The sequence below is a fragment of the Copadichromis virginalis genome, linkage group LG12, assembly GCF_057382275.1.
Source record: "Copadichromis virginalis isolate Kocher_CV1m ecotype Utaka linkage group LG12, C_Virginalis_male_GT1.1, whole genome shotgun sequence".
Taxonomy (NCBI): domain Eukaryota; kingdom Metazoa; phylum Chordata; class Actinopteri; order Cichliformes; family Cichlidae; genus Copadichromis; species Copadichromis virginalis.
The window spans coordinates 34,769,913-34,782,962 of NC_140629.1; the positions used below are offsets into that span (position 1 = coordinate 34,769,913).

The 13,050-nt window shown below is 37.4% G+C and overlaps 1 protein-coding gene across 1 annotated transcript; it reads right to left on the reverse strand.

Annotated features, from left to right (window-relative positions):
* Positions 1-10,873: 10,873 nt before the first annotated feature.
* Positions 10,874-12,595, reverse strand: LOC146697485 (nuclear factor 7, ovary-like). Its single transcript, XM_085476256.1, has one exon. It carries the CDS (start codon positions 12,353-12,355, stop codon positions 10,934-10,936), a length of 1,422 nt encoding a protein of 473 aa, XP_085332382.1. The 5' UTR covers positions 12,356-12,595; the 3' UTR covers positions 10,874-10,933.
* Between the last annotated feature and the right edge of the window lie 455 nt (positions 12,596-13,050).

A 13,050-nucleotide genomic window follows, 5' to 3' on the forward strand; every position in this document is an offset into this window, starting at 1 on the left:
GAAACAGTTGTTGAAGGAAGTGTTTATCTGCAGGTCCAGTAGGAGATGCAGAGGATGGTTTGGGTCCATTACCCACAGCAGCAGTCATCAGGATGGAGGGATCCAATCAGGTTGTATAAACCGAATTAATGAAATATTCAGTTGTTTATTTTATTTTTTACAATCCTAACCTCGTTACTTTCACCAAATAAAATATTTTACGCAACGTGTGTATGGTATACCGATTATTGGCCATGATTGTAGCATAACTATCCACACAAAACACAGGCTTTATTCAGACCATGACATGGTAAATGGTAAATGGCCTGTATTTATATAGCGCTTTACTAGTCCCTAAGGACCCCAAAGCGCTTTACATATCCAGTCATCCACCCATTCACACACACATTCACACACTGGTGATGGCAAGCTACATTGTAGCCACAGCCACCCTGGGGCGCACTGACAGAGGCGAGGCTGCCGGACACTGGCGCCACCGGGCCCTCTGACCACCACCAGTAGGCAACGGGTGAAGTGTCTTGCCCAAGGACACAACGACCGAGACTGTCCGAGCTGAGGCTCGAACCGGCAACCTTCCGATTACAAGGCGAACTCCCAACTCTTGAGCCACGATCGCCCCATGTGAATTAAGACAATAACTATGGTGTTATACTTGGTTAGAGTTGTTGGGACTCCCAAAAACTTCCTTGAGGTGACCGTTTTTGTGATTTGACACTATATAAAAAATGAATTGAACTGAATTCTCTCTCTCAGTAACTCAGAGACCAGTTTCCCATGAAAAATCTGTTTTCTGCATTATTCGCTTGTTTATTACGCACCAGTCTTCAGTTGTGTTCAGTGCTTTTGTTTTTTCAAAATTGGTCTCTGACAAGAAAGTTTCATTTCTGCTGTTCAATACTGAAGAAATATAAACTCTTACAAATTATGCCAAATTACAAAAATCTTAGCTGTGTCTCTAATAAAACCTCTGTAACTTTGCTCTGCTTCACTTCAGCAACATCAGGTAATGTTCATATTTTGATTCATGGTGTTCTTGTGTTTTTGTTCAACTGCAGAATATTTTAAGAGTGTTGTGTGCTGTAGACAGCCAGGCCAGGAAAATCTCCTTCATATTTTCCTGTGTTTTATCCTCAGTTACACCTTTGATAAAGTCTCGCAAGTGTCAGCTTTGTTTTAATACACAGATATAAAAATATGGATAAATGTACTGATACATGATCATAATTATAATATTTCTGACGGTTGACCTCGTGAATCGGCATCGAAGCAGTTATAGAAATAGAAATCGATACCCTGCCCTAGTGTGAACAGAGTGTTTGTGGTGGCAGGCTGGACACCAGAGCTACAATTGTTAAAAACAATGGGTTATGTGTTGATGTCACTTTTGTGTGGTTTTGACCTTTTTGTAGAGCAGTGTCTGCTTTACATGCGCTGTGACAGTTTCACGCTCTCGCAGGTAGCTCTCTGTGCTCGGAGAGACATCCTGCTCACGCGAGTAAATTTATTTTTATTTCTCTACAGGAACTTTGTGTTAAAGGGTCAATGCACCAAAAAAGGGTTTTGATAAGATTTGATTGCTCGTGCAAGACAGAAACTAATCAGGGTGATTAATAATGAGCACAAAATGTATCACATCCATACCATCCATACTGGGCTGGCCGGGCAGGCACAAGGACCATGCCAAAAAATGAATGATATTTAATCGTGATTAATCAAAATTAATCCACAGCAATCCTGTGATTAATCTGATTACAACATTTAATTGTTTGACATCACTAGTTTGAAATAAATAAAACTACATGCTGGGTTAAATGTCTGAAAGATGATTTTCAGGAAAAACAAACAAACAAACAATAAAATCACTGCAGGTGCTGATGAGTAAAATATTAATCAACCATAGACAATATGTTTGCTAATAAGAAGAAAGTTTAAAAAACAACCAAATGTTTACGATAAAGCTTTGCCACTGTAACTTTTCCCCCATAAGAAAAGGTTGACTTTATAATGAAATCTCAGTCTGACTTGATATCACAGGTTTTTGCATGTCTGCAGGGTAAAAAAAGATTCACTTGGTAAAATGAATAAATTAAGTTTTACTGACTTTTAGTTAATCACTCATCTTTCTCTGATAATTACAGTAACTCAACATTTCTTAATAACTCCTGACAAATTATTTATTTAGACCCACTGTTTATGGAAATACAAGAAAAAGATGTTTTATTTGTCTATTTAAAAATATTTACAGATGAACACGGCTCAGTCTTAATGCTCTGTTTTACCTGTTAAGTCATTCCTAACATTTAATGATTTACATTTAAAAATGTGAGAAAGTGGAAATAAAATGTTTAAAAAACGTTTCCATAAATGAAAATACAAACTTTGTGTCCATGTTGTGAGTAAAAATAATATATGAATAAAATAAAAGTTGAACCTTCATTGAATATTTCTGCAGCTTTGTTCATACAAACTATTTCCAGCTCTGCTCTGTCAGTGTGAATCTTACATTTACTGTTAAGCAACATAAGAGTTTATAAAGATGCAGATCAGGTGTGAGGATGTAAACTTTATCCTTGATTCCATTTGTAATGGTGTAGTACCCTCATACTCACTGTGTTTTCTGTCCATAGTGGTCCTGGTTTAGGTTCAGGTCTCTGTTTTGTTGTTGCCAGCAATAAAGCTGAGTGTTTTGAGTTTTTCTTCTGTGTTTTGGAGTCTGGGTTTGGGTCCTTTTCCTGCCTGCACACAGCCATGACAATTGCAGCTGCAGCCTCCTCCTCTCTGAGGCTGCACCTCCTGCTTTCTCTGGAGCTGCTGCCTCCTGCTCTCCACTCTCATGTTAAAAGACAATAAAAAGACAGACATGACAAAGTTAGTGAGCCAGACACCAACAAATTACCCACATGATAGCCTCAGACTCCTCAGTTTCCATACAGAGTGTATCTGACCACCTAAAAAGCAGGTATCCATTCAATTAACTTTTACTATTAAAACAATAGTAAAAGTACCTTTAATAGTACAAAAACAAATATTGTTCTCTTCCCCTGTGCTGTCATTCATGGTGAAGTCCCTCTTATCATATTAATATTAATAGTATACATGAGTGAGAGTCTGTATTTAGTGAGGATTAACAAATGTTATTGACCACAACCTTCTTTTATGTAAAGATATAGCAAACAGTTAAATGTTGGACAATCAATGGATTTAAAAAACATAACAAATTCTCCAAATGTGTGTTTTTCAGCACAAATCTGACACAATCAATGTGTCTCAGCTCAGCTCAACAGTGTAGAAATTTAGTTTAAGTTTCATTCATTATAGTCAACAGGCAGCACGGTTGAGTGGTGGTTAGCAGTGTTGCGTCACAGCAAGAAGGCCCTGAGTTTGTCTCCACCACCTGGCCGGGGTCTTTCTGTGTGGACTTTTCATGTTTGTGTGGGTTCTCTTTCTCTGTAAGTAGTTGCCCTCAATATAAAAACGAAAAAGGAAAACAAGTAAAATATTGTGAGTTTATCTTAATATAGCATTAAAATGAGACCAAGAATGTGAAGTGTTTGGTATATTACTTATTGAGGAACACTGCAATCAGTAGAGGTGGGCAGATCTATCTAAATATTGATCATATCGACACCGACTCTGGTATTGGTATGGGATTGATACGATCGGATCGATGATTTGTTTCTATCCCACGTTTTTGTATTAAATTAGTACATTTTTTGGAAATTAAAATAGGACCTCAAACCTCCACAATGAAAAATGTCAAACAACAGAAGTTGACCCAAAGACCTTTAGAGACAGGAACATTTACATTCCAGGTCTCCAAAAACCCAGTTTCAAAATACTTGAAAAGCTGGAAGGTGTGTTTTGTTGTGTTAGCAAAAATCAGAGTGAGTTAGTGGTCACAATTTGCAAACTGATAATGGGCCATCTGTTAAGTCATGACACACTGCTCTCCCCAACATAAGCTGCCTACATAGGTTAAAAGTATCGGTACTGACCCTGTATTTACTTGGTATTAAATCAATATAAAAATCTGCAGTCTCACACAGCACTAGCAATCAGCTGATTGCCACTAAACCAGTTTTACAAGATTTATTTTTTCAGTTGCAACAGATGAAATGAGTCATGCTAGATACGTTTGTAAATATACATGATTGAAACTAATGAGTCTAATGTGTTGTTAGAGTGAGAATTCACTAACTTTGAAGCAGAGCTGAGTTCAGACATTCAGCATTAACCAAACTGATCTGGTGAGTTTGTATTGATGCACATTCATTTTAGTGCTGTGAAAAGGTAGTGGGTGTGTGGGGTGAAGTCAGCGCTCTTCTGTGGAAAAAACCAGAGGCAATTAATTCACTCGGGTGTGAGTGGGTATACTGTCGGTAAGAGACTTTTGCCATTTTTGTTTGGATCATTTGCTATTGTTTGTGCCTATTTTTAATGTGTCATTGGACTTTTTTAGTGTGACCACGAATTTTAATAGAAGAATTGATCAAGCCCTAGATCGACTGCGCGCAGGGAAACTGATCAATATTGTAGGTATATTGAGTGTTTGCTTTAGCTTCATGATTTTGAATGGTTTCATAAAATTGATATTTTATTGGGTAATATTTTAATTGATAATGTTGTTTGTTTTTCAGCTGTGCTGTCTCTGCTGTCCTTTTTTCGTTCTTTTGATTGATTTGTAATTTTGTTTTGGTTAGTCCGTCCAGCCGTAAAGGCGGTTATTGATTGAGAGTAAGTTGTGTAAGGGCGGACTAACCTCCCTTTTTGTTTTTGGTCTAATTGTTTGTGCCACTTCCCTTTATCTCCCAGATCGCAGGCCATGCATAGCACTGATTCCCAGCTGTGCTGAGACCTGAATTGTTTGCAGTGTGTGCCACGATTGCAGTGTTGCTAAACGGGGTGTGACGGGTTGCAGTGTTGTTATTTTCGCACAGTTTGTGTGGTAAGTCTCATGTGCAGCTGGGATATCAGCAGGATGTATTGCAAGTCCTGTCTGGAAATAACTGGGAATTTGTATGTCTAACTAATGTGATAAATAAATGATCAATTTGTTTCTTTGCCCTGTTTACTCATACCTTGTCCTCGGTTACAGAGATTTAACAATTCAATGACGCATCCACCTTATTTATTAAAAAGTCTCTTTATCGGTATCTGCGATACTGGCCTGTATTTACTTGGTATCACATCCATACCAAAATGTGCAGTATTGCACACCAGTAGAACACATATATACACATACATGAGGAGGTGAACAAAACTAACCTGGAAGTACTAACTCTCCCTCTGGAGCAGCAGCGCAGTACAGCAAACTTATGACTTCGTTCCAGCTACACCCAAAGAATATGCCATACATATGGGTATTATGATGCTATTTAAAGCTATTCAACCTTGCATATGGAGATGAAACTGGGACAGAATTTTCACCTGTGCCATTTTCTCTGAGAGAGGAGATAAAAGAAATGCAAGTGGATAGTGACAATCTATCTGAACCCACAGGGCCTGGTGAGGATGAGCTTTAAACTCATTTGCAGTCTAACTTACAGGTTCAACCACTGGGACACACTTATATAGACATTACAAGGTCTACCTGTCACAGAAAGCCACAACAGTTTCTGACTTATGAATCATTGGGTGAACCCTCAGTGCAGTCACATGCAGCACTTAATCTAGTTGGGGAAACGCACAGCACCACAGTTACTTATCACAACCATACCATCATGCACTGTATTTCCATGCCCACCATTGGCAATTGTGCCGCCTGCGTGTATGTCACATTCACCAATGTACTGCACCCCAATACCATACTCACCATACCAGTATCACGCATCACTAACCCCATCTGCATACACATCACCCCTATTGTTTAAAGTAATTCTTGGACTGATAAAATCAGTTATGATAAGTTTTGAGAGAGTTTGAAAAAAAAGTTTTAAATGTCATGATTTTGTGAATGTCGGGAACCATTTTATTTTTGTCAGGGAGTGTGTGATACCCACTAAAGTGTGATCACATTTATGTGAATTAATTTATGTTTAAGTAATTTTACTTTCAATCTAAGTTATACTTTCATTGGAAAATGCCCTCTGTTAAGTCATGACACACTGCTCTCCCCAACATAAGTTGCCTATATAGGTTACAAGTATTGGTACTGGCCCTGTATTTACTCTGTATCAGGTCAATATAAAAATCTGCAGGCTCACACAGCGCTAGCAATCAGCTGATTGTCACTAAACCAGTTTTACAAGATTTATTTTTTCAGTTGCAACAACAACAGGAAACATTTTCTGCCAACGTGTCAGCAGGATTGTGTCTGTGACTAAAGACGACTCAGTGAACAAAGATGCAAAAAGTTTCAAAATTTCTGTTCTGTGAAGACTTTGCTGAGATTTTTCCTTTTGGGAATGTTTTAGTATTTTCTGTTTTTAGATGTGTTTTTAAATTTTGTTGAGTGACCAAATGTGTTAAAAAACAATCAAATATTATACATTTTGACACTCATCTGACATCTCTGCAACTTTCTCTATACAAACTTCTCTTCTCTGTCAGAGGGCTCATAAACAGCTGCAAAGTTTTTGTTTACTTAAGCGTTAATGCAGATATTTCAATAAGGAGAGATAGATGGAACTAAACACGATTTATTGATATAAGAATTCAGTTATGCTATTTTGTGATTAGACTACGATGGCCCGTCACAGCAGAATGAAATCCCAGCTGTGATAGAAACCAGGTGTCCTCTGTGTGCCGGTATGATGAAATGAGTCATGCTAGATAAGTTGATAAAAATGTACATGATTGAAACTAATGAGTCTAATGTGTTGTTAGAGTGAGAAGTCACTAACTTTGAAGCAGAGCTGAGTTCAGACATTCAGCATTAACCAAACTGCTCTGGTGAGTTCGTATTGATGCACATTCATTTTAGTGCTTTATGCCTTGTTATACTTCAGCAAAGTGTTAGAATAACTGCTGTGATGTTTATAGTTAAAGGAAGAAGCTACATGTGTATAGTATGTGAGTGAGATAATTAGTAGGGCGATTAGTTCTCTGCTAACAGATTAGCAGTTAAACTGACTACCACCTGAGATTCCAAAAGGTTGATTCTGTTCATCTGGATGTAGCGTTATCAGTGGGAGAAACGTTTTGTCACTCATCTAAGTGACTTCTTCAGTCTCAGCTGACTGTAAGTTTCCCCAACCTTATAAACAGTACCTTTGCACAATAACTGACCTCACAGCCCACTGAATGAACAATGGGCTGGGACGTCAGTTCCGTGATCATTAATATGCAAATTGTCATGATCAAAGACCACTGATGGCCATGAGTACCATTCACAGTGAGTTGGGGAATGGCTGCAATCACGGCACAGCAAGATGGCAAAAGGCCCCCTCCTTGATTCAGAGACAGTCTTTCCCTTTTCACGTAAATGCCCCTCCTTGACTCCGCACTCAAACCAGCGTTCCTCCCTGTCCAGGACATGTACATCCTCATCACTGAAAGAGTGTCCACTGGCCTGCAGGTGTAAATAGACTGCAATATCTACAATATGTTATTTCTCTCCAGCAGATGGCGCTGCTGGGCTGTCATTTGGATACTTAAATATTCTGCCTGGGCACTTGCCCTCAACACAGGAATAAAAATAAAAGGAAAACAAGTATAAAACACTGACCTCTCATGCTTTACTTTATTTTAATATAGCGTAAAAATGACATCAGAATGTGAATGTTGTGGGGTTTTTTCTTTCAGCTTAAACAGGAAACATTTTCTGCCAACATGTCAGCAGGATTGTGTCTGTGACTAAAGACGACTGAACAAACATGCAAAAAGATTTAAAATTCCCATTTTGTAAAGACTTTGCTGAGATTTGTTCTCTACTCCATCAAAGCATCTTCTGTAATATGCGGTTCATCAGAACAGAGGTTACATTTAAAATGGAAATTTAACAACGATGATTTAAAACGGAGTTTCTTCAAATAAATTTATCTAATCTAATTATGATTGTGCAACCCAGGCCACAAATATTATACTACAACAGAAAAATAAACGCCATCATAGTTAAAATTCATGTTCAAATGTATAACATGTGTGTAAAAACTCCTGTTCGAACTAGACTAAGTTCATATTGAAGTGATTTGTGGGAATGCTCCTTTAGCGTAACCCTTCCCTCTTCCTCCATAAGAGCACATTAGCTTCTGATAAATAAAACAGCAACATCAGAGAGCAGAGACATGAATGTAAAGTATCAGAGATATAATTGTGTTTACTCGGAAAATGCGAAGGATTTATTTCCCAAAGACAAACTGTGAAAACTAATCAGTAGAGTTTGGGCCAGATTTGATCCTAAATAGACTATTTGCTTTATCGCAGCAGGATTCTGAATTTGAACTGATCAGACTGACCTGAACTGAAAGTGTGATTATTCAGACTTTAATGACATTGAGTGATGTTATTTTTTTGTTTTGAGCCAAACTGGATTTCTTTACAGGAACTTTGCATTAAAGGCTCAACATACCAAAAATGGGTTTTGATCACATTTGATTGCTCATACAACACAGAAACTAATCATAGTGATTAATAATGAGCACAAGTTTAATAAGCTCATAACACTAAATTGGCTTTATTTGCTTTTCACAGAACAGAATTCTCTTAACGTCTCTTAAAGAAGTAAATTCTGAAACTGAAGGTTTCTGATTCTTTAATCAAAAACTAAAGTTTAACCTCCTAGGACCTGGCGTCCACATATGTGGACATCACATTTTGGGTTATTTAGACCAAAATACTCAATTCTGCTCTACAAGGGCCTGATATCCACTTACGAGGACATTATACTGCTACTGTTCTATCAGAAATTTAAACGAATATCCTCATATGTGGCTCTTATTTTTCTTAAAAAAAAATAAGGTAAAAAAAAAATCTGGTAATTCTTTGTTTTTACATTCATTGGGCCCCAATATGCCCAAATATCAAAGAGAAATTAAAAATGCATGCTGTGGAAGAGTTCGTGTCTTAGGAGGTTGGATTTGGAACAGATGGATTTGGAACAGATGGAAGGATACGTGTGATGTACTACACATCAACTGATTGTGTTTGTGTTTTATTACAGATGGCGGCTTTTCATTTCAAGGTTTCTGGCTCTGGTCTCTTCACTGTGCTTTGCTCCATCACTCTTGTGAACCTAGAACTAGTCCAGTATCGTATATATCTGTTTACAGTGGCATCAGTGCTACAAATGCTTCAAGAAAACAGTTTCAGCACAACAGGAAATTTAAAAAGCACCAGAAGCAAATGTTCTTTTATTTTAAGGAATCAATTAAATGTAAAAACAACTATAAAGCTAGAAATTTCTGTGATGAATGTGTTTAAACTCGCATTGAACTACAGATGAACTCGGCTCAGTCTTAATGTTCTGTTTTACCTGTTAAGTGAAGTTATTTCTAACATTTATGATTTACAGTTTAAAATGTGAGAAACTGGAAATAAAATGTTTAAAAAACCTTTGATGATATAAACGTTGTCTCCATCTTAAGAGTAAATATAATATATGAATAAAACACCAATATTATAAAGTTGGACCTTCATCAAACATCTCTGCAACTTTGTTCATACAAACTATTTCCAGCTCTGCTCTGTCAGTGTAAATATTAAATTTACTGTTAAACAACATAAGTTAGAGTTTATAAAGATGAAGATCAGGTGTGACAATGTAAACTTTATCCATGATTACATTTGATTTCTGTCTGGTAATGTTTCACATTGAGGATCAGACCAAAGTGAGAATCAGTGACTCCATCAAAACAAACTGCACAAGTCTTCTCTGATATGCAGTTTATAAGAGCTGAGCTTAAATGTGAATGCTGGTCTGAAAACAAAATCTGATTATGATTGTTTCAATAAAACAGCTTCAGCACAACAAGAATATTTAAAAACTAATAGAAGCAAATAATATTTTATTCTAAGGAGTCGGTTAAATATAAAAAGAACAATGAAAGTGAGTTTCTATGTTAAATAAATCTTAACTAACGACTGAATGTGTCTGAAAAGCTGATTTTCAGTCAAACACAACAACAACAGAATCACTGAATTTGATTTATTTCATGTCACACAGACATTTTGTGATTCTCAATAATCAAAGAGACCAAATAAAGAACAACATTGAGGTAAAAATCAAAGGTAGGACCTATTTTCATTCACTGAAACACTGAAGTTTCAAAGTCAAACTTAAAACCTGATTATAAAACATCAGAGGATCCAGAAGTCCTTTAAACTGTCAGAGACAGACAGAGAGAGCTGCTGATTAAAGTTAAAAATAACACAAGAAAGAACATTTTTATAATATCAAGTGTAGTTACACTGATGAGACAGTTTCTGAACTTATAAATCAATTCTTTGATTTTTTTTTAAAGTAGATGTTTTACTTTAAAATATTATTTAACTGAAAACAAGATGCTGATAATCAGGATAATTTAGATCTTGTAGATGTAAAGTTGACTCTTGCTGATGTGACACAAGTTTAATCATTAATCCTTCGTTGAAGACGTGTCACAGTTTACTGTTCACACTCAACAACCTTGAAAAGCAAAGAAATCATCATTCAGATTTTAAAATTATCAAAATTTTAACATCAACAACATGAGAAATATTGTGAAATATATTAATTGAAAATCAAGAATATGAAAAAGAAAACGTTTCTTACAGAAACTAGAGTGGTTCACAAGATTTTCACATGAAAAAGTTTCTTTCTTCATTGATTTGCTAATAGTTCCACTAGATCAACAAAATAAAATAAAACCTAATAATGAAGTTAGACAATTTGATTAATAATTTCCCTAAAATCAAGCTGCTGCTGGACTGAAAACAAAACAAACAAGCAACAACGACCCCCAAAAACAACAACAACAAAAAAAACCCACAGTTAAAATAAAGAATCACTTTACAATCAAATCTCAGTCTGACAGATTTTGATATCAGAGGTTTTGACGTCTCCTGCTTTCCAAATATGAAAATATGGGAAGAGTTTCTCAGTGAAAGTGTCTCTGTAAGTGCAGATGTGAGTCATGTCTTCAGGGTCATAGAAGGACACCTCCCCCCTGTCATAGTCCAGCTGGACTCTGATCCTCTGGAGACTCTTCTTCACTGTCACAGTCTGACCAGCACCATTAGTGTATTTTCCACTGTTATGCAATAAACACCAGATTCCATATTTAGGTGAAGCAGGACACTCTCCCTTTCTGTCAACTGATTCTTTAACTGAACCCACATTCCAGCGTGGATGGTCTCCCACCTCCACCTCCCAGCTGTGTTTCCCTGAGCTGAAGCCCTCAGAGCCAAAAACAGTGGCATACTTAGTGTTTCTCTCTGGATTATCAGGAAGCTGCTGCTCTGTGTCTCCAGTCCTCACACTGGTCAGATCATCAGACAGATAGAGCCAGCCACTTGCAGTGTTTGGGTCCAGAATGACAGGACTGAAGTGGACCTTCTCCTTCATCTTCTCCCACACTCTGAAGGACAGGTTGCCCAGGTGTTTGGCCACATCTATCAGTGCTCCTGAGACCAGCTGTGGATCTGACACTGAGCTCTGGGCTCTGGCTCTGCTCTGAGTGTCTTTATAACTGCTGAGGAATGGCACGCTGTGTTTCTGCAGCTCTTCTTCAACAGCAGAGATGCTGTCTGACAGAGAGGAGATCTGCTCCTCAATCATCTTCATCTCTCTGCTGATAGTCCTCCCCTTCTGCTCCTCTTCCTCCCTCAGAGCTGCCAGTCTGGACTCCTCTTCCTCTTTCAGGAACTGCTGGAGCTTGTTGAACTCTGCTCTGATCTGCCTCTCTGTGGACAACAGCTGCTTCTTGGAGTGTTGAATCACTTCATTGTATGTTTCCTCCACTTGTTTGTATTTGTTCCTCTTGTCCTGCAGAGACTTTAAGTCAGATTTCAGCTGCTCCTTCAGGTCACTGACTGCTTCTTCTACAGGAACCACTTTGTGACTCTGGTGGAGAGAAAAGTCACACACAGGACACACAGCTCTCTGCTCGTCCACACAGAACAGTTTAGGCACTTCCTCATGTTTACTGCACACCACTGTTAATTTCTTCTCTCCTTTTTCTGTCTCAGATGATCCAGATTTCTTTCTTCCAGAAAATGAATCAGCAAGTTCTTTCAGTGTAAAGTTCACAAGATAAAAATCTTTTGAAGATTTTCTTTTACAAATGGGACAGTTTTTGTTTTTAGTTTGTTCCCAGAATTTCTGCAGGCAGCTTGAACAGAAGCTGTGGTTGCAGCTCAGAGACACAGGATCTCTGAAAGTCTCTGAACACACATGGCAGCTCAGGAAATTTTCAAAGAGTCTAAGTTTCTCAGCCATTTGATCTTTAAGTATTTTTAACTCACCAAATTAGTGTCTCTTGAACTTTCTGATTAAAATCCTCCAAACGTGTGTTTTTCAGCAGAGATCTGACTCCCTGTAATGGCGTCTCAGCTCAGTTCAAAAGTGTCAGAATTTACTTTCATTTTCATGAATCACGATCACGTGTTAAACTGAAACACGCACATAACACTTGTGTCCATCAGAGGGCGCTGTGTGTGTCATTCAGATAGTTTTCAGTTTGTGCTTCCTTAAAACGACACAAAAGAAAAAATGTAGAAAATCTTGACTTCTCCATTTTAAAAAAAGAAAAGAGAAGCTAAACAGAACATAAAAATGACACAAAGGAGGTGAAGCTGTGGTGTTTCAGAAGTTCAAGTAGCACAAGTCAGCTTGTTCTCAGATTTTTTATCTGCAGTTTGAACTAAAGTTGTCGTTGCAGCCAAAGACATAAATTTGGATTCATCACAGGGTTTAGATTGTCAACCTGCCAGACCTCTGCTCTCATACTCAAAAAAAAAAAAAAAAAAGAACAAAATTTCTTGACCCTCATGAACATGAAGCAATAATTTCGAATAAAATGCAGCTGAAATATATAAAATGAAAGGTTTATTTTCTCAAATAATACATCATTAAAATATGTTTGTTATAAACTAAATGTATACCAGTGAATACATTTATACATTAATAACCAC